The sequence below is a fragment of the Syngnathus scovelli genome, chromosome 3, assembly GCF_024217435.2.
Source record: "Syngnathus scovelli strain Florida chromosome 3, RoL_Ssco_1.2, whole genome shotgun sequence".
Classification (NCBI taxonomy): domain Eukaryota; kingdom Metazoa; phylum Chordata; class Actinopteri; order Syngnathiformes; family Syngnathidae; genus Syngnathus; species Syngnathus scovelli.
This window is the reverse complement of record NC_090849.1, coordinates 16,385,861-16,406,916: the sequence shown is the minus strand read 5'-3', so window position 1 is coordinate 16,406,916 and position 21,056 is coordinate 16,385,861. Positions and strand designations below refer to the sequence as shown.

General features: G+C 43.1%; 1 protein-coding gene across 1 annotated transcript; it reads right to left on the bottom strand.

Annotated features, from left to right (window-relative positions):
• Positions 1–153: 153 nt before the first annotated feature.
• Positions 154–20,628, bottom strand: LOC125965833 (dynein axonemal heavy chain 10-like). Its single transcript, XM_049716674.1, has 73 exons — positions 20,423–20,628; positions 19,882–20,270; positions 19,560–19,750; positions 19,292–19,490; positions 19,028–19,222; positions 18,772–18,942; positions 18,455–18,631; positions 18,200–18,358; positions 17,944–18,113; positions 17,716–17,867; positions 17,473–17,637; positions 17,186–17,393; positions 16,950–17,106; positions 16,373–16,849; positions 16,150–16,308; positions 15,958–16,074; positions 15,752–15,854; positions 15,481–15,659; positions 15,166–15,377; positions 14,852–15,008; positions 14,540–14,773; positions 14,347–14,469; positions 14,042–14,275; positions 13,734–13,957; positions 13,385–13,654; positions 13,123–13,306; positions 12,925–13,059; positions 12,690–12,842; positions 12,434–12,622; positions 12,183–12,329; positions 11,831–12,022; positions 11,620–11,738; positions 11,374–11,532; positions 11,161–11,296; positions 10,967–11,089; positions 10,756–10,887; positions 10,439–10,655; positions 10,172–10,291; positions 9,936–10,081; positions 9,713–9,865; positions 9,385–9,645; positions 9,144–9,316; positions 8,960–9,053; positions 8,713–8,880; positions 8,441–8,629; positions 7,864–8,035; positions 7,584–7,787; positions 7,437–7,517; positions 6,954–7,151; positions 6,722–6,883; positions 6,443–6,617; positions 6,149–6,330; positions 5,894–6,030; positions 5,609–5,826; positions 5,302–5,523; positions 5,078–5,225; positions 4,679–4,958; positions 4,374–4,603; positions 4,028–4,301; positions 3,844–3,948; positions 3,613–3,767; positions 3,378–3,532; positions 3,114–3,294; positions 2,459–2,659; positions 2,159–2,368; positions 1,987–2,082; positions 1,748–1,919; positions 1,539–1,670; positions 1,241–1,452; positions 995–1,162; positions 739–919; positions 526–671; positions 154–434 (listed from the first exon to the last, which is right to left on the bottom strand). The coding sequence occupies exons 1-73, from the start codon at positions 20,619–20,621 to the stop codon at positions 288–290; spliced, it is 13,155 nt and encodes a 4,384-aa protein (XP_049572631.1). The 5' UTR covers positions 20,622–20,628; the 3' UTR covers positions 154–287.
• Positions 20,629–21,056: the final 428 nt, after the last annotated feature.

The following is a 21,056-nucleotide window of genomic DNA, read 5'->3' as shown; positions in this document are numbered from 1 at the left end:
GAGTGTACAGTTCTCTTACTTTTAATACTGCACATTGATGGAACGATAAGCAAAAGTGTAAAGCGCAACAACTAAAACAATACAAAAAATCATCATAAATACATTTTAAACTTGACAATGTAAATCAAAACAGGAAATTATGTTTTATGGGCACAATATTTTTATTTTGCATTTCACCCCATTATTCTGTGCAGGTGTACCAAACCATGTAGCCAATAAAGTCAGTCTGTCATGTCAACAAGTCTGGTTTGAGATGATGATGATGATGTAAATGGTAAATATTATTTTTAGTCAGTATTGAGGGATAAACAGACACCCTGGAGCACCCAATGGGAGAGGTGCTGCGTGGTGAACAGATCAGCCTCGAAAACCAAACCAACACCCATTGCATTCCTCCGCAACGATGTAGTGTACACTGGTGTCCGCAATGTGTTCTGTGAAGAAAAACACACAAGCATTGGCGCAAACTTTAGGTGGGGAAACAATAAATTGATTGATGCACACATTATGGATTGTGATCCACACCTGCAACCTGAGACGTTGGGTCTCAATGGGGATGACTCTGAGAATAGGCAGCTGAACCACAAGAACTTTTGGTTTACTCTTCACCAGGCAGCCCATTTCCATGTCCCAGTCTGCTCCTTCAAGGTATAAACCAGACACGAAGCAACCTGCAAGAAAAAACTCTTATAAATCAGTCTCAAGTGACATCTGATCAAATTGGGATCAGTTCATTACCCTGTGCAGGTCTGTCTCTGATTTCGTGCTCTTCACGGTGGCGGGTCACCTCAGTGTAAAGTGTGGAAAGATCCAGAGGCCAACCATTTGCTCTGCATGCAGCTTGAACTAAGGCAGTCAGGTAGGATTCTGGGATGTGGAGTCCTGATAACCACATGACCTTTGGCTCTGTTGAATCCACCTTTGGATTGACAAAAAATAATGCAAATAAATCTGTTGCACAAATGCACATGATGTCATGCACGACTTTCCTCACCCATGACTTATACTGCTCAAATCGTCTCTTGAAATGAATCATCCAGTTGCCCAGCGACTTGAGTGTGTCAGGTGCCAACTTCTTCCAAGTAGCAGGGATCTGACCGTTAAAAAGGGCCCGGGCAACTTCATCCAGCTCACTGCTCATGCCCACCTCACCGGCCAAGGCCTACACGGGCCACACAATGGTAATCGAGGCAAGTCTGCTAGACAGATAAAAGGCCACATGCGTGTCCCTCCCTCTCACCCTCTGCAGCTCAGCCAGAGACCGCTTCATGCGAACGATGAGCTTGTTGAAGCGCTCTAGTTCTTGAAGCAGCACCACCGATGTCGGAGAGATCTCAGTGGCAAATTTCTTGCGGATAACATCCAGGTCAAATACTGCAGGCAACTTGTTCTGGATGTCCTGGGCCACCTGAGTGATGTACTCGTCCCTGCTGATGCTTCCACCAGACTCGCCTGAAGCAGCAGAGAGCAGTTGTGAAATGGCAAAGCCCCACATAGAACACAAGTGAGAAAAAGGGACGACAAGTGCCACATGGTACCTGTCTGCGGTTGCAGATCGATGAGATGCAACCACATGTCTTTTGCTGATTGTGTGTAGTAGCCGATCTCTGCGTTGGAATGAAGGCCCATCACCTCGGGGGTGTTTGCCAGTGGAAGAGATTCAATCTCGTCTGTAACCAATGACAAGCGATGAAGCATAATAGTGAACGATAGAAATGCACACAGAGGGACACAACTAAAAACTGACCAACATAAACATCCTCGGGTCCATTTGGAGGAATCTTGTAGTCTACCTCATTGTTTTTGAAAAAGTGGAATTGGCAAAAGTCATAAAAGAGGAAGTCTCCAAAGTACTCATCCATGTAGACGTTCAGGATCCGGCGGTCAAAACTGTCAATGACTCGTCCACCGTACATCACCTGCAAAATGTGAACATAATTAATTTGCAGCACTGTTGTATGACGTGTTCTAATCTCGTAAACTAACCTCGCCTACGAGATACTTAATACTTCCCCAGGGAATATTGCTCTCTTTCTGGTTGTGAGCTTTGGTCAGGTAGGTGTTCAAGATCTCCAAACACACCTGTCGAGCACAGTTGCAACACCGAGGTAACGCAAGCCGGTTCAGATCGGTCCAGACAGTTCCTAGGACTGCTTACCAAGAAGTCTGATTCGCTAAAGTCGTAGGGGACATTCCATCCAATTTTGCCATACTTGCGCCTCTCTTGCACCACGGCATGGAAGAAAGACAGCACGTAGACCAGGCTGCGGAAGGCCGTATGCGGGCAATCCGTCATCGTCTGATGGGAGATTTTAGAGTAGGTGGCTCTCATGTTGAGTTTGAGACCATTTGGAGCCTCGGTCACAACCTGCGGGGCAAGACATTGTTCAAGGAGGAAAGCAACATTTATGTTTCACGCGGTCCCGTTGCTAAACATAACGAGAGCTGGTCATTCCACCTTCAGAGACTTTTGAAGAATGCCAATGGGGAAATCATCAATAGGGTTGGTGGTCAACCAAAGGCGAAAGTTGGGGTGAGGCTTGGTGACCCTCTCGATGCACTTCTCCAAATCTTTCAGCCATTTAACCAGCAGGTGACAGTTCTGTAACATCAACCACTGACCACGAGCCGCCGCCAGTTCTAGAAGGTGTAGTGCAACCTTAAGAAGTGGGCAAAATAGAACATCATGTTTCACATCCTTTTTTCAACTTTTAAATAGTAGACAGCTATTGCTGTGGCCCAAAACTATATATAAGGGTCAGTATTTCCATTATTGCTAAGAATGAAGAATATTAATATTCATGACAAGATACTGATCCTTTATGCAGTTTTGAAGGTTATGTTCAGGGCGTTATTTTATTTTGACAACAGTTGTTTGCTTTGTCATGTTTGTTCAGGCCTTTTCCCTCTGATGAGCTTTCCCCCCTGGTTTTTCCTGTTCCTATTTCCTATCCTATATTGTCTGGGATTGGGGGAAAGAAAAGAGGACCAACCATAAGATGCCATAACATATTTTGCACTTGTGAGATGGACATTCTACCATTCAGCCATTTCATATGCAGCATGATAATGCCCTTTAAGAGTGATTTAAGGAAAAAAATAATCAATGGTACCTTCTCCTGGCCTTGGCCCATAGCAAGGAACTTGAACTTGCTCCCAAAGCCAGTCCTGTCAGCGAGTTTCATGAGGTCAGCTCCGGGGTCAGAGCCAGGGCTCAGGATGAAGACGATGGGGGAGAACTGAGTGCTCTGCTCATAAATAACGTCAAAACTGATCACCGGAGGTTGAACATATCTGGCAAAAAAGATATTAAACATTATCTATAGGCACGTTCGCCCGATTTATGCCATTCAATACACTTCAACTAAAAGAAGGACCTCTCGCCCATGGTGATGGTGACGTAGTCGGTGATGGCTCTGTAGACTCTGTCGACCCGGAAACAGCGCAGCAGGAGCAGCTTCTGAAAGTCCGTCAGCCTCTCGCCATATTTCATTGGCATCGGAGCCTGTTCCGGTGCATCAAGATCATACCACTGCAAAGAAACACAAGGGCAGTCGGATGGTCGATGAGGGAAAAGTTTGCGATTAAATGGGTCGAAGGAGCGCCACTTACCGTTTGCCACTCTGACGAGTTTCTACAAACATCGTCCGGCAAAGACGCAAACTGGCCAGGAAAAAGCTCTGAAAGTTTCACGACATCTTCCCAGGAAGAATCGGGAAGCCAGTTACAAGTCTTTTGGCGCGAAGTCTTTTCCAGGGACAGATTACCTTTGCACAAGACAAAGCCGGTTTGCCATGAGTGCAAACGCTCACAACCTACGAGGAGTTTCGTCAAGTCGGTCACCTTTGATGAAGAACTCCAGTTCCTCCTGGGGCACTCGATCTTCCGCCTGTTCAATTTTTATAGTCATGTTGAATGAGAAGAGAAGCTTGTGTTTCTCAAACAGACCTGTGAGCAAAAAAAAAGCATCCACGATTATACTGTGAAACTGGAAAAGAAAGTCATATATTTGGAAGATGTGCCTCACCTGTACAGCCGTAATTATAAACGTTATATGTCAGACTGTTCCTGATGTTTTTCAGTCTTTCTGGCAGGGCTGTATTTGGTGTCGACTTACGCAGGGAAAAGTCAAACACTTCCAGATACGAGGCTAGAGAATACTGGTACATGCTGTTTACCAGAGCCATTTCCGTCAAAGCAAAGAACAAAATGGCCCCGCGCTTGGCAGCCGGTCGGTAGCCGTTTCGGAGCACATCGATGTCCACTGATGTTGTCACAGCCAACTTGAGTTTCTCAAATACCTGACCATCACACGGTCGGAAAGTCAAACACGACGGCTAACTATCAATGCGTCTTTCTCTGGGCAAACTGACCTCGCTGGATTTGGACTTGGTTTCCTCCAAGGTGTAGACCAGCTCCGTGTTGTCCAACATGTTTCCCGTGGACGTGGCCAGCTCCCTGAGCAGGGTGTCACCGAGGTTCTTCAGCAGCTTCTTGTTGTCGCTCGTCTCTTGGATCAGAAACTCACGCTGCTCTTCCAGCTCCTTCTTCTCGAAGCCCATGATGACACTGAGCAACTGGTCCTCCAGGCCCTTCAGGGTCACTGCAGGTCAATTGAAGTTTCAGCCTGGGCCAGAATGCGCACCACAACGGAGGTTGTCAAACCAAGCGCTCTTACCGGTATAATTGATAACCATGGCTTTTCCAAAGACAGATGGAGAAAATTTGGGGTTTCCCAGCTTGGTGTTGAGGTAAAGTCTGAAGTTGGGATCATAGTCCACCTCTTTGTCACCCAGCATGACCACCTGCCTGCCCTCTGCTCCTTTCAGGTTCCTCTCAAGGACATTGTCAATCACAGGGTCAATGTACTCATCCACGTCTTGGAATAGGAACGGGAATCCATATTTGATGGCCATCTCCAGATGTTTCAGGAAGTCTGGATCGTTGAAGGACGAGATCTGTGAACAAAAGTAGGTCGCCATTTGGGGGAATGCTCGAATTTTGTTCAAAGGAGCTATTCTGAAAATTGTGAACAGTGACAATGCATCACACGAAACAATAATGGAATTTTTTGTACCTTGAGGTTATTGCTCGCCTCCTTCTTCTTAATCCAATTGAGGGCTTGCTGTTGCGGGTCGATGCACATGGGGAATCGGCTGCCTCTCGTCGTGAGGATCCCATTCTGCACCGACAGTTCGTCCGGGGGCAAGCCCTCCGACCCCCACCTGTAAATTCCCGACGTTGAGCCAAAACGAAGACAACGGCAAGTCGTTCTCAGCAAGCACGTCGGTTCCTTCTGACCTGCTGATCTCCACCTCGTCCGTGAGTAAGTTGTCCACTTTAAAAGGTTCGCTCAAGGGGATGCCTCTCTTATTGACGTCATTAACCCAGGTTTCATACACCATCAGATTCCTGAAGTCCCAGCTGAAGGCTCCCTCGTAGCTCAGGAAGCCAGCCGAGAGGAGGCAGTCTCCGAGGAGACGCACGCGCCGCTGCTTCAACCCCTCTAAATCTTGCGTCCACCTAGAAACGGGAACCAGGAAAAAGAATAAACAACAAGTTGGCATCTCTTTTGGAGTGCTGTTCAGCACTTCCACAGCCATCTCACCTCACATTCTCAGAGCTCAAGCCTGAGATGAGTTTGTCGGCAGCTATCAGTCTTCTCTCCATGAGTTCGGCTTCCTCTTGCAGTTTCTGTTTCTCCGCAATAGCGGTTTGATATTTGTCGCCGAGAGCCTTCAATTCTCTCTGGATATCAGTGAGCTCATTTTGAATGGTCTCCAACTCTTTCTTACTCTGAAAGAAATTTCTTTCGAGACGGGCCACCTGCAAAATACGAGTCACATTACTGTTCATTCTGTAAATCTAATTCGCTGACCTGATTTTACGTTACTTTGTCCCTTTTGGGTTTGATCTCTCGGGCGACTTCGCAGTAACCGACAACAGCATCTACAAATTTGTACATTCCTGAACCTGCTTTGCTGATGCCCTGCATTTCTTCAAGGCTGGTCCCGAGGGCCTTCAAGAAACCTATGAAGCAAAGCGCACAAGGAAGTCACTGTCGCAGACTGCATGGTGAGCAATGCAAATTTGACCATGATGAATTTCGTTGATTATTGCCTCCTAATTGATCAGTAAGTTGACCTACCTTTGACAGTCTTGACCTGGTTGGGACTGATTGCATCACAGTCCATCTCCATCAGTGAACGCAGAAAGCCAGGATCTGACATCATCGCCTTGGCGGCTTGCCAGCTAATTTCCTTTTTCTTACACAGCACCAGGATGCACTCACACACCACCTGGACCTGCTTGGGCGGCTTTGCAAAGGATCTAAATGAAGGAACGAGCGAACGGCAGGATGGACACGCCAATCAACTTCATCCAATAAAATGAATGTACACTAGACCAATTTCGTTGGACAAGTCATCCTGCCAGACTTTACCTGATCTCAGTGACGTCAGATTTATCGAGGTCTTGCAAGGCAATGCGAGCGGCTTCTAATGCCGGCAGAGCTTCAGCCAGGGATGTTTCTGCTTCTGCCTTTTCGACAGCAATCACTTTGTTTTGCTCTTCAATCTCCGTGGCTTTCTCTTCGGCCAGTGTCTTTTTCTCCTCGGCTAAAAGGGAAAGTTTGCATTTACCAGCGGTACGGTAGCAGTACGTTATGATTTTATTTTTCAGCCAGGACAACATCATTGAAGCTTTGCAGGTTTTCACTGACCCACAGTGGTGTTAGAGGCAATCTCTATCAGCATGGTCTCACAGGCTGTGGACTTTTCCGCGAGAACCATCTTCTGCTCTGCCAGTTTGATGTTCAGCTCATCCAGTTGCACGCTGGCTTCCTTCAGCTTATCCAAGCCTCCTTCGAGACGTTTGCACTGCGCTGGAACACATCAATAATCGTCACATTCCCGCTGCAAATTTAACCATTCCATTATTTCCTATCCTCATACCAAGAATATACTGATCCTTTTCCTGCAGCAGGCTAGCATATGTGCTTATGAAGTCCAAGTAGTTCTTCGGGGTGACATAGTTAGAACGTCGAAGTTTTTGCAGGAACCGAATGCTGTAGTCGCCAACCGATTTATGAACCATGCAGACATGCTCGATAACAGCGTGAGCGTGTTCCTTAGGAATCATTTCACTTTCACCTGTACAAATAACAAAGCACAACATTCCAGTTGCAATATTTTATTCACGCACACGTCACATCACAAGCTGTGGAAGTTTTGTTTGATGTTTCATTTGTATTGACTAATTAGGGCAATTAACAAACCAGCACAAACCTCATGACTAACTCCTGAAATAGATTATGTTGTAAATCATGTCAGTAGTTGGAATGAGATAAAACTAAATGGCATAAAAACTAAGGAGCTCAATTTAAGCATGTTATGTTTCTGAGACAAACAGATTCCAAAAATATGTTTACTACAAACCGAGGAAAAACTCAGCTACAGCACGCAATGCCTGGGGAGGCCATGGTAAGATCCAGTCAATCACAGTGTTGTTCATCAGTCCTGAAAAAAAGAAAAGAAAAATGTAATTATTAATGACATTAAAAAAACAATATTTTTCTGTTTTACCTGGAAAGTTTCTGCAACGTGTTCTCAGGGTATCTCCCACAGGAGACATCCCTAAAACAATGTGTAGGTTGCTGGCACTTTTATTGACAAAATACTGCCACACACTGTCTTTAGAAGGACCGGATCCATTCATCAGGGCTTCTTCGCGAAGCTGGTTGAGAATCGCTTCTTTCTCATCATCGGGAAACAACGCAGGAACAATACCTACCAGAAGAAAGCTTGTTTCATCAAATAATTAAATCATTAAATATAAAACATTAAAAGGTACAGTATGTCCAACCTGACGTAAGCATGTTGTTGATGAGCTCCAAAAAACCTTCCTCAGCAACATGAACATCAGTGAAGAGAAACACGGTCTTCTTATTTTCAATGCCAAGTTTCAGATACAATGTTTTCAATTCTTCATAAAAGTTTGACTCCGAATATCCTCGGCTGAGTGTTATCTCAAACACCTGAGGAGGACAAAAAAAAGGCTGCTATTAGAATTTAAAGTCATGATTTCAAATACAAACCCCAGTTCGAATGAATTTGGGACATTGTGTAAAATGTAAATAAAAACAGAATACAATGTTTTGCAAATCTTTGTCAATCAATACTCAATTTAATACAAAGACAAGATATTTTATGTTCAAGCTGTAGTTAGTTTTTCATTTTGAACATTAAATGTCTTTATAGTGTAGTAATCAATTGACGAGCGGTTGAAAAGGATTATCAAATCATTACACCTATTTACATTTTACACAATCTGATTGGAACTGGAGTTTGCAGACCTTGAAATAATTTATTTTGGCGAACGTATGAGAGCCATAAACGTTTAGATGCGATTTATTTTCAACATGTATTATTTGTTTTACAACCTCGCAGTCAGCAGCGAAGGCAGCAAGCTTGGTGATGGACTGCTTGCCCGAGCCTCCCACACCCACAAGCAGAGCATGACATCGATCGATGCGGATGATTCGGTGCACGCGGGTCAGATGTTCCAAAGCGTCATAGAACAGCACCAGATTCATCCTTGAGATTCTATCATTATATTCCTCTAGAATCTCCTGCAGAATACAACATTGGTCTTTTTGACTGGTCCAATTTCAAACCATAAAACAACATTTCACTGATAACAACATTATTATACCTGAAATAGAGCTTTACAAGCTTCATAATCCAGCAAGTCCTCATATACTCTTGATTCTGTATTACTAAGCGCTGCTCTGTAGTCTCCAAAAAGAATCGGGTCTCTCATAACATCATCCAAGTTGGCCTTGAAATGCACTTCAACTAAGTTCTTTATAAGAGCCTGAACCTGGGGAGGAAGGGGATCCACTGGTGTCATCAAATCTTTAAAGCAATATTATTATAGTAAACAGAAAATGAGTTCATACTATTTTTTTGTCTTTTTCATCAATGAGTCTATCGTGGAAAATTCTCAGACACTCGTTTCGCCAAACCCGTACAAATATAGAGACCGTTGAAAATCTGTTATGGTGAAATGAAGTCAAGCAAATATCAAGGACACAAATACAAAGCACAATGTAATATCAAAATAATTAATTGACTTGATCATACCTCTCAGGTTGAGTGAGGGTCAAGCCATTGTAGACCCTCGATAGGTCTCGCAGGTTAAAGATGTAATGAAACTTTGCTGGAGTCGGTGGAAGGTCTTTGACGAGGCCGTTGTACAGCTCCAGGGTGCAGACGGTGATTTTATCGCAAACCTTCTGTACTGCATCCTCAAAGTTCTAAAATATCCAATCAAATTAATGAGACATGGCATGAATGAGGTGCATTGAGACCAGTTGCGACTCACCTTGGTGTGGCCTTTAATAATGGAGGCATAGATCAGGTGGAGAGACTCCATAGCAGGAAAAGGGATGCTGAAGACGCTGAAGAGTGAAACAAAGCGAGTGTCCACCTCGTTCCTCCCGCCTCCAGCTATCCCCATGGCTGCGATGAAGCCGAGGTCCTTGAGGGTTTTGTAGGTGAGCTCCTTCCCTCGGTCATAGATGCCTCCTCTGTCCAATAAGAGCTTCAGCAGTGCAATTGGCTGCTGTGTGCCATAGCTATCCACCTGAATAGGAAGCATGAAGATGGCGCTTCAAACCGTCAGGTTAAAGTAGATCGTACAAAGTAGATACCTTTGGCATATTCATGTCATCTATAAAGACCAACAATCTTTTGCCCACAGGAGGACCGTATACATCTTTGGTCCTTTTCTCTATATTGGCCTCAAGGTTTTTCTGGAGGTCCATTGATGTTGTCCTGGACGAAAGGTTGATGGTCAAAGTCATCTGTTGGGAAATATTATGCAAATCAGCTGGGGCAGTCATAAATGTTGCAATGACTGGATGGTGAACTCACGTTTTTTTCTTCGTTTTGGTTCTTCAGAAAGTTTTGAATGGTGGCTGTTTTAGAGGTTCCCGGGTTGCCAACCAAAAGAACAGATCTCTTTATCTTCACCATCTGCTCCAGGATCCAGGTTGTTTTTGTGGTGTCCACCGTTGGGACTGAGGCAAAGGCAAAACATTTGAGATATGAGCAGGAAGAAGCTGGGTTGGTTAAAATCACTCACAGTAAATTTTACATAATGGCCTTACCTAAAATATCAACAAATTTCACGTCATGATTATGAATGTATTTTGAGACGAGACAACTCCAGGGAAGCCACTTCTGTTGTGTTCCATCAAAATGAAAATCAAAGAGAGTGGGCAGGTACCCTGAATAAAAAATAGAAAAGATTAATCATCATCAACATTGACAATGGCTTTGATTCCGTGCAAAAACTAGTTTACTTCTTGTTCATAACTTGTTTAAAATAAGTGAATATCAATTCATAAAAACCATCCTCCAAATTTATCTCTTACCTGGGATCTCACCAGGTCCAGCCAATGTTTTTTCATCACTCACAATAGTTAAGCAAGCAGTCCTTTTGATTAAGTCATCAAATTTCTCTCTTCCGCCATCCACCAATGTTGCCCCAAGAGAGCAGTACAGAGCTTCTAGGTAGTAACACTCTAACACGTCAGGACTCAGGTTCTCAGTTTCAAGAAGGGCTTCCAGCATCATGCACAGCTGCGATACCTGAACAGATCACCGACACAATATGAATCGCCGTCACCTGACTGGATCACAAATGATGTCACCTTTCTTCCAAAAATCAGGCAACACAGGTCACACAAACCATATTTAGGTCAGTCTGCGGGACAACAGTCTTCAGTTTCTGTCCTTGTTTCCCATCCACGATACCTTCCACAATCATGTCAATCAAGATGTGCACGTACTTTTCAAAAAGCTTATCAAGATCTTCCTGTTCCTAAACACACACACACAAAAAGGTAAAGAAATGACTCAAGTGTGAATGATACATTTCCAAAAAAATGAGGGTGGTCTACTTTGATGGGTCTGTCTGTCAACCACTTCTGCCAATATGGGGTGTAGCGTAGATTTTTGGGGTCCACATAAACCATTCCACAGCGTGAGACGGTAGCAGGGGAAGCATACTGCAGATCTCCAACCTGGAATCAATGTACATTATTCACACGTATGTAGATGATACATGCGTGGCTGCAGTAAATGACATACAAACCTCAAACAGCAAGGCACAGTGACCTTGTAAACGAATTCGTTCTCCGTTAGCCAGAGTGAGAAGCTTGTTGTCGTCCATTACTGAATTCATGTTCTCAACCCAAAGAGCATCCACATCCCCATCAAATAGAATATATCTGGGAGTATTGTGTGATAAATTGCAATTGATTTTATTTCAACACTGAGAGAGGAAGAGAGTTCGTGTTGGCCTTACCTCCTCTCTTGTTTGTCGGTCGGCTTGTTGATCTCACGGAAGATGTTGGATAAGACCCCATCCGTCCAGTCCCGAGTGTCTGGATCCAGAATACCATAAAGTTCAATGACACTCACAGCTTTGGGGTTCAGAGGGTATAATTTGGTGTGAAATCCCAATCTGGTGATGAAATCGGATGACAGCGTCACATAGGCAGTACCATACATGGCAGCAGTTTAAAATGAGTTTGTCTGAAATAACACTGACTTGGTTTGAGCTTGACATAATGTGCTGATTACAACCGATTTGCCTCCCCCTGTTGGGCCCACTATCATAGTTGTGTGTCGTGTCATCATTGTTTCGTACATTTGCACCACTTTATCCACCTGAAAGCACAGACACCATCCCAAGACTCAAACGTCAAATGATTGTTGCACACAGTGGAAAACCGGGGTTTAAATAATTAGACACTACGAACCTGGACAGGCAACAAGACATATTTGTTGTCTTCCAGGTTTCCTTCTACAGCATCATTGAAGTTGGGATAGCGAACACGAGGGCATTCCAGCCCTGGAAACAGGTCTGCGATCAGCCCAAGGAACAGAGGCACATCCTCAAATATAAACTTTGGAAGATTCATATCCCTCAGGGCTCGCATTAATACCACATCCTGCAGAGAAAGGAGGGAACCTCTTAAAAAGGTGTCACTGCAAAAAATGTGAAAAAACTAAACAAAACAATGGCTTGAAGGAAAACAGCATTAAATTAAATCCTCTGGAGGTAGTTGCCATGCAGGAATTAAATTTGTCATAATACGATGATGATTGTACCTCAGTGATTTCTGGAGAGCCTCTCTTCAGTTCTCCTGCCATGACAAGGACAGATTTCAAAGCTCGCAGGCCAAAGTCATAATGAGACTGCTTGGACAGCTGCTCACGAGCCAACTTGTACAGCACCGTCATCTTCTTTGCAAGGACCTGGATGGAACCACAGTGGAGAGATGTTTTCAGGAGAAAATGTGTTTGTCAACGTTTTGGAGTGTTGTCTTAATGCAAATATCAATTGCGGCTCAAATGCTTGCCTTGGCCATCAGGAATCCCTCAGAAAACAGCATGATCTCACAAATCTGTTGCAAGTCGGGCACGATCACCACCACAGGCCTGAAGAGCGCTTTGACTGATTCAGGCAGCTCTGTGCGCCCCGCATAGCCTGGGTTCATGGTGATGAAGATCCCGATTCGGCTATCCAGGGTAATCTCGTGACCTTCAAACTGATTTCCAAAAGGATATGGTAGTGGTTAGTTGAACGACACAATATATAGCATTTCAAAGACTTACATTGAATATTTTAAGATGCAAAATGAGAGCATTGCGGATGGTTTGGATTTGGGAAGAGATAACTGAAAGGACTGAGGCATCGATACGGTTGAATTCATCAAAGCAGCCCCAAGCTCCACATTGAGCCAGGCCGGAGAGGATCTTCCCCACAGCCTGCACAAGGAAGGGAATGGTTCGCACACAAATGTCGAAGTGATCCGTGAAGGCAATGCAGTCGCTGCTTCTGATTGGCTACCATGTAGTCCATGCCTTCACCACAGTTGGTAACCACACAGAGCAGGCCCAGAGCTTTGGCGAGATCTTTGGTGGACTCTGTCTTTCCAGTGCCAGCTGGTCCGGCAGGAGCTCCACCCAGGAACATGGAGAGAGCCTTCACACAAACGTCAACAAGTCAACAACTGTGTGCTTTAATGTGTGTTAAGTCTTCCCAAACCTGTGTGATGGTGAGGTAGATCCGGTCTGTCAGAGGAGTTATAACCAACCGACCATTCAACCCCATGTATTCGTAGCCGTAGCTGAAAGTCGCACTGCACTGACGCACGAGAAGATTGTCCTCTTCCTGGACCCAGTAGAATCTTAATTGACTTTCCCACTCAAACTCCTTAGCATCTGTAATACTGCAGAGAGGACCACGACACTCAAGTCGGTCTTTACACGCAAGTGGATGATCGTTGTTAGCCCAAAATGAGCTGTACCTGTTCAAGACAAAGTTGTCTACAATGTCTCTTGCGTGAACATCGATAATAAGGACGGTGTTGATCTTCTTTCTGTCATTTTTCTTCAAAGGCTGTGTGGAACGTGTCACCAGCTCATCAATCTGCTGGTGCATTTTTGTGGCATAGTTCTTCAGAGCGTATTTGTCTCCCTTTTTCAAGTTTTTAAAAACATCTTCCACCTCCCACGTCCACCACACTTGATTTGTAGCCAGCACCACCATGCCCTGGAACAGCAACATCCAGTCCACCCTGAGGGACAAGCAGACTCGTGGTGGGTGGGAAAGGTTTTACTTGCAGTCGGGGTTACTATAAACACGCTGACACACACCTGCCTCTGTCCTCACAGTAGCGGAAGATCGCTTCCTTAGTGATGAGTCGATTCGTTCTCCTCATCTCGTGTAGAACTCCTGTCATCCACTCCTCCACCCTTCCTTTGACTGGAACGGCCTTTTGAAAGTCCATCACCTCACCCTCGGCGGACACCATAGCTCCCGCTGATATTTCCCCATTGCTTTCCGAGTCAAACCGGAGAGATGCGATGTTATCATACATCTTGCGGAAGAAGGGAGAGGAAAGGTCGGAACGTTTTACATTCTCTACCAGCTATTTTGAAGGACAATATCTGTCCACTGTTACCTTGATCATATGTTCCTGCACACATTCATGGTGACTACTCCCCAAAATGCTGAGCAGTTCATCATCAGAGATGAAGAAGAAGCGAGGGAATGCGTCCCGTTTAGAATCCAAGTAGTCGTTGAGACTCTTCTGACACCTCTCGAGATTCTCACTGAGGGTCTGCAGGTCCGTTAGCCGGTTTGGGACCAGGCAACAGTGCTTTATGTTTGGGTTGCTCTGTGTTTCATTCATTATCTGCACAGCAAATAATATTATACAATTTATAGTTCAGTTATGAATTATATTCATATTTGACCAACACTCACATCTTTGAACTTTTTGTCAATGATGTCAAATTTCTTGGCTTCCTGCGGTAACTGGGAAGAAATATCTCCACCAATGAATATGCTCTCCAAGTACATCCATTTCCTTTGTACTAGCAACCAAACCTGTGTAAAACATTTTTCATTCAGTATTTACAAATTCAGCTCAAGTGTTGAACGGGGCTTGACTTGTAACCTCTATGGTCTCGCTGATAAGAGACAGGTTCTTTTCCCATTTTTGAATGGTGCTCAAGAAAGGTCCAACAAAACGGCTCCCAGCCATGCTCTGCAAATTCATGGCGTCATTGTCCACAATCGACAGGATCTCATCTACCGCACCCAAGACAAAAGACTGTTGCTGGGTGCCTTTACTGTAGGGTTGTACAATGAATTTCATCTTTTCCCAGGTCTCCACTATCTCCTTGACACCCTTAGAAGCACACACAGAAATTCTTAGATATTTGCGTCCACCTCAAATCCAGGATCATCTATGGAGAGAAGCGCTTACCTTTTCAATACCAAGCTCTTTCACAGCCGAGGTGACAATATCATCAATGACATCGGCATATTTATGAAGATCCATGGCAAACATGTTCTCCAGAGTAAAGCTGCTTGTGTTCATCTCAAAGCTTGTGCCAGTCCTTTTCATCAACTCCTTCCAGTGTCTGGTGCAACCGAGTATAAAACCACAGAACTTCCATTTGTCGAAAAATGGAAAAAGTTTCGAAAATCCAAATCTCTTAAATGACCAGTTCATTTATGTTCTAATCTAAAAATATGTTGTAATCTAAAAAATGATTATGATCAAGTAAGGACACTGACCTTTCTCTGAGTGCTTCATTCTTCAGATCCAGCAAAAGAGGAAGAGAATCTGTGAATTCCTTCAATCTGCTGTCGACAAAGCAAGCCGCAGGCAGGGCTCGCACATCTTTGGGCAGCTTCCTCAAATCTTGGACAAAGGATTCAATACCTCGCTGAAGCAAGTGGATATCTAAGTCCACCCACAAGGTCTGTGACCACTTGGTCTTTGCAATCTGAGAAACAATATCAGGAACCAGAGATATGAATTGTCCATAAAATCTGATATCATGATATTTGTGTTAGTGTGAATTCTTAAAAGAGAAATTTAAAGCTGACCTTTTGATCACGGTAGATACCATAAATCTGCCGTAAGCCATTCATGTCTTTTTGGATGCTTACAATCTCTGGATATGCGAGGACGGAGAGGTCCATTAGCTTCTCAGCATTGGCTAGCTCCTGCCGTCTTTCCACCATCTTGGCCAGCTCGGCTTCATAGGATTCCATGATTAAAAGTCCTAGAAGAAAAGATCCAGATGGCTCAATGCATTACCATTGAATGATACTCACATAATTACTGTGCAGGTTACAAATAAAAAAAACTACATACCTTTATCTAAGTCATTTCCAACAGCTCCAGGACCATGCATGTTAAAACTTTCAGAAAAGATGGACAACTCCTCTTGAAAGTCTTCTGCCATCTTCTTAGTAGTCTGGATGTAAAACAGGTGATGAATATAAAACTGCAGCAGTACTACTGTAATTTTTGCCTTTTTATGTGATGTGATTGTTTATGCTACGTTCCAATGTTCTAACCTCTTTGAATGATGTTTTTACGTCTGTCAGACTCAGATCCACTTGTCTGGATTTTGCAAACAAGTCCTTCCAAATCTTCTTAATATTTGCTCCAAGTTCCAGTTCAGCTTTTTCAATCTACACATAAAGAAAGTCTCCATAATTTTGAAAAATATGAATTTAATATGAATAGAATTTATAATTTTACAGTACCTCCACTTTGTACAGAGTCAACGTTCTGTATTTTTCCTGGATATCCATGATGCACAACTCCACATTAAGAGACATGTCTCTAATGGTTGACACAGTCCTAAGGACATTCTTCAAGTTCTCAAAGGTGTCAGGACTCTGTTTTAGCTTCTCAGAAAGTTGCTGTGGAACACAAATTATCCAAAGGAAAACAAATAGGGAAAAAGTTTTTCACAATGCATTTTACCATGAGTTGATCTTTTAAGTTGAAGAGTTCCTCCTTGGCTGACTTGTTGAGCCAACTCCCCAATGAATTGATCCAAGACTCAGCCATCTCCTGCACCGTCCGGCACAGTGGCTCCAGGTTTAATTGGACAACGTGTACGTTCTTAAACAAAGGCTCCAGAACCACCTTTTCACAAATTTGAGCATAGAACTGCAGCCTTTGATCATACATAGCACTTGATGGGTTTTTAGCAGCAAACCTCTCACAGACTGTGGCTTTGTCCCTTTCCCATAGAACCTGGTACTGTTTCCAGTGGTTAAGGTGCTGGTCGACAGAAAGCAGCAACTGCTGAATATTCTGGGATACGGCAAAGGCACTTTCGTTGATTTGAGGATGTTGACACACTTCTTCATAGAAGCTAAAAGTCACCAAGTCATCACCATCTACATGTTGTGGTGGGCACTCAATGCAGGTTCCATTCATCCAACGCACAAATTCCTGAAACACAAACATGGAGGTGGACAGAGTTCACATGCCAATGCACATCTCTAGCCTAAAATTTGTAACAGTCCAAGACGACTGACAAGAAGACACCTACTTTGGTGCTCTCGACACAATCTTTGATACAGCACATAAGTAACTGGCAGATTTCGTTTGTTTTAGGCTGCAACAAAATCTTGGGGGCCGATAGGATGGCGTCAATACGGAAAAGAGGCTCGCTCCCTATCAGCACAGCGTTGAAGGCCTTGATGTTCCTGAATGTGGCAATCAATAGAATGCTTGTTGTCGAGATGGCCCTTGTGTGATGCTCAATAATTGTTATTGCTTAATTACCTCAGAATCATGTTTATGAGCGAATCGTGCACCTTGCGTTCCCAGTATGCATAGTAATTTGCCATACTGCTGCACTTGCCAGTGTTTGTTTCCATAATCAAATGTTCCACCTTAGTGATGATAGGTCCAATTTCAGTGTATTTGCTTTTCAACAAATGTAATGTCTTGAGCTGCTCTCCATCAATGCATTCACAAAACTCCCTGACACCTGGAAAAAAATGATAAAAAGATTATTAGTTTGGTGCGTGACATTTGATATAAAAAAAAAATTTTTTGGTGAAATGTACTTGGTAAAAGGTCTGTCTGATGTGGAGCAGGGAATTTCAGGAGGTCTGCCATCATTATCGATCGCAGCTTGGCTTCAATATCAGTCTCGTTGTTGTCTATTTGACTGACAATTGACTCAAACTTTGAGAGCTCTTGATTGGCTTCAGTGATGAAATCTGAAATTGCTAAATTCAAACATATGCTCATTTCAACTAAATTTCTTTTCAGAGCAAGAAGTTATAGCAACTTTTTAGCAACATTACCCAAGGAATTCCAGTTCAGTCTTTTGCATCCTGATAACAAGAGTGTTTCAACTGTTTTGATGATTTCACACAACATGGCGATCTTTGCATCACTCAGACTATCAACTGTCGAGTTGTAGCTGCTGACAAGCTTGTGTATATCATCCTTGTACCTAAATCCAATGTAAAATGCAGAGGTTAAGATTTTTGTTGTCGTTGTGATGTGTTCTAGTCTGAAATTTTGACCACCTGATGAAGTTGAGCTCCTGCAGAGTCACGTTTTGAGCGACCTCAGGCACAGAGAAGGACATTAAAATCAAGTTTTTTGTCTCTGAAATGATTGTCATGATCTCTGGTGGAAAGTTAACACGGTATCGTCTGTCCTTTTGTGAACTGATTTCAGACTTGGTTGGGATGACCTTTATGAGAAATTTCCAAAACAAAAAAATATATATATTTACATTACTTATTTACTGTGAGGTATTCCAGTGACAATGATACAAACCAGCTCTTTCTGGTCTTGGCTTTCATTCACAATGATGGCCAAAATGGGTGTCTTGAGTAACAACGGCAAGTTGCGTTCAGTGTCAGATACCCATGACTTATACTTCTTAACGGCATACTCTCTCATTTTTTTTGCCATTTCCAAGTATTTATTTTTTGCCTGAGAAAAAAAATCCCAAAAGTCACATTTAGAATAAATGAAAAATCTGTCTTACCATTCGTGTCAATGCAATCGTGCAAAAGTAGAATCACTCGCCAATTTCCCCATTTCACTCTCCAATAAATCCGGCATTGTGAGGAGAGGAAGCATTCCATCTTTTACATGGTGAAAAAGTGTATGTGCCCATCTGATGCTGCCTGCCACGGGGGGCTCATTCTTATTTATTTTTGGTTTGTTTTTATTTTCCTCAAATAGGTCATTCACACTGTCCACCTGTAGGAAATATAAGTGACATATGCTTAATACAGGTAAGATCTATTGGTGGATCATTATGTGCTTTGAGGACTTGAAGATGGAGTTGTCTCGTTGACTGGGAAAAATACTGTATGCAATGAAAGTGATCTCAGACAAACCTCTTTGCAATACTGAGCTAGAAGTTCATTCGTCTTTTTCATCAAATGTTTGTTGATGGCTGGTCTCGAGCGAATGTCTTTGTATTTCATAAGCATTCCAAAAGCAGCAGTTGAAGAGCGCAGTGATTTGAAGGACTTGTCAATGAAGGCAATGAGCTCCCTCTCAATGGCCTGGTCAAACATAAAATAGAAGGTGCAGAGCAAAATTAATCCAAAGTACATACATCATGAAAATGCCTTTGAATTGTAAACTTACATAACGACCACTGTTAAAGTTTTGCATGATGATTTTCCAGCTGCTCATCTTACAACTATTGAAAGGATCAAAAGTGGCTTCCTCAAAAGGAATGATGAGGGTGTCGACTTTGGTCAGCATCTCATCAAAACGTTTTGGGTCCAAAGTCACACTTTTTAACTCTGGGCTAAAGATGTTGAAATACTCATCCAAATTCTGCATTAACCAGGACAAATATTAATATTGAGTTAACAGTGTGACGATGCCTGGAAGGACAACACTGACCTCCAAAACGTTGTACAAGTCCTGGCAGATAGCAGCCATGTAATCAGTTTTCTCAAAGAGCTTTCTTCTATCAAACTCCCAACGTTGACCAGTTCTTCCTTCTTCAATTTCAGCACGCACTTCAAAATAAGACGATTTCCACAAATCCAGAACTTGCTTGGCATCAGTCACCTTGGATTTTGCCAACTTTCTTTCCTCTCTATCCAAGAGACACAATCAGACTCTCATGATGAAGAAATGACCTCATGCATAATTAGAATCCACATACCTGAAGAGTACATGGATATCAATGACTTGAGCCACACGCTCAGACAATTGCCAAACAATCCGCTCCATCAACGGGACCATGCGTTCATTCTTGTTATAGTGGCTGGAGATTAACCACACAATTTGTAGGCTGTTCATTAGAGATGGGATGGTCTCCAAAATCACACTAAAGTTTGCTCCTGTGGCCAGATTCTACAACATAAAACACTTGGTGAGGATGGTGGAACAATTATAACGTTCCTCCTGTGAATTAACATCTGGCTGGCTTTTTTTTTTAATATATATGAACATATCACCAAATTTGGATCAAACATATAGCTCACTTTGAAATGTCTTTCCAGTGTTTGGAGGAAGCGGACATTTTCATCTGCCTCCAGGCAGTATTTATCAAGTTTCGCTTCGGTCGCTTCCATAGTGGGGATCACAGCTGCTTTTGCTTTGGTCAGCACCAGTAGAATCTTCTTTACCACAGGTTGATTCAGCTTCATTCTCAGAGCACTCAGGATGGAGACACGCTCCTGCCAAAAAACGATTTCTGCCATCGGACTCGGCGTCAGAGGCTTCTTTTTTTCTTGCTCCTCAATAACGACAGTAAGCTGGGTCTGCCAGTTCATCACACACTGCTCCAACTTCTCGACTACTGCTGAATTAGTCAGCAGGTCACTGACATCTGGTTTCAGATCTAACTCTGGGATGCTCAGTGCAATGTCATCTACAATGAAAATAGAACAGAAAAAGTTGCTCAACATTGACATGGTGCAATTACATAAATGGAAATTATGCTAGAAAAAATGACAAAACCTTTCATGATCCCTCAGAGAATTCACACAAGAGATGGACATCTTAATAAAGTTGCATACAAACCTTGAGATTTAAGCTGTTGAATAGTTGAATTGACCAAGGTCAAAAACTTGTGTGTGCTGTTAAGTAGCTCATTTCGAACGGGTGCTTGGTCACTTGGCTGCTTGGTTGGAGTCTCCTTACCACCACAAAACTCTTCATGAGGAGAACCTGCTTCAGTCTGACAGCCAGCCTTAGTCTTCTTCAACTGATGGGCAGTCATTAATGGAATATAGATCTAAAAAATGTACACAACTTAATTGTAAATTCCCTTTAGTAGATTTTTTTTTTCATAAATTCTTGTTTTGTCCTGTCTTGTTGTTGACTGCTGTGACTGTCACTTACATGAACAAGTTTTTTCTGCAGTGTTCGTAGGTTGTGTCCATTATGAAAACCGGTCTCCAAGAACTTGGGCATCAGATTATTGGCTTCGATGATGTCAAATGGTTCTACAATGGCCCCTGAAATGAAACACTAATAATGCACTGGTTTTCCCACCGGAATTGTAACGATCTTGATACTGCTCTTACTCTTTGTGGTCCTGAGGAAATATAAAACCCGAGATTTGGCAAATCTCTCTGGAACTCGGTTTATTGCCATGTGAAGCTCAGTGTGATAGACTAGTTGAATTGTCTGAAAACAAAAAAAAACACAATAG

What these genes read in the sequence shown, in the direction of transcription:
- LOC125965833 (XM_049716674.1), bottom strand. Translation starts at nt 20,621, where the DNA reads ATGACTGCCCATCAGTTGAAGAAGACTAAGGCTGGCTGTCAGACTGAA. An exon ending in TGACAGACAGACCCATCAAA is followed by an intron (nt 10,888 to 10,966) that starts GTAGACCACCCT and finishes GTGTGTGTTTAG; the next exon opens with GAACAGGAAGATCTTGATAA. An exon ending in CAGAGACAGACCTGCACAGG is followed by an intron (nt 672 to 738) that starts GTAATGAACTGA and finishes TTTTTCTTGCAG; the next exon opens with GTTGCTTCGTGTCTGGTTTA.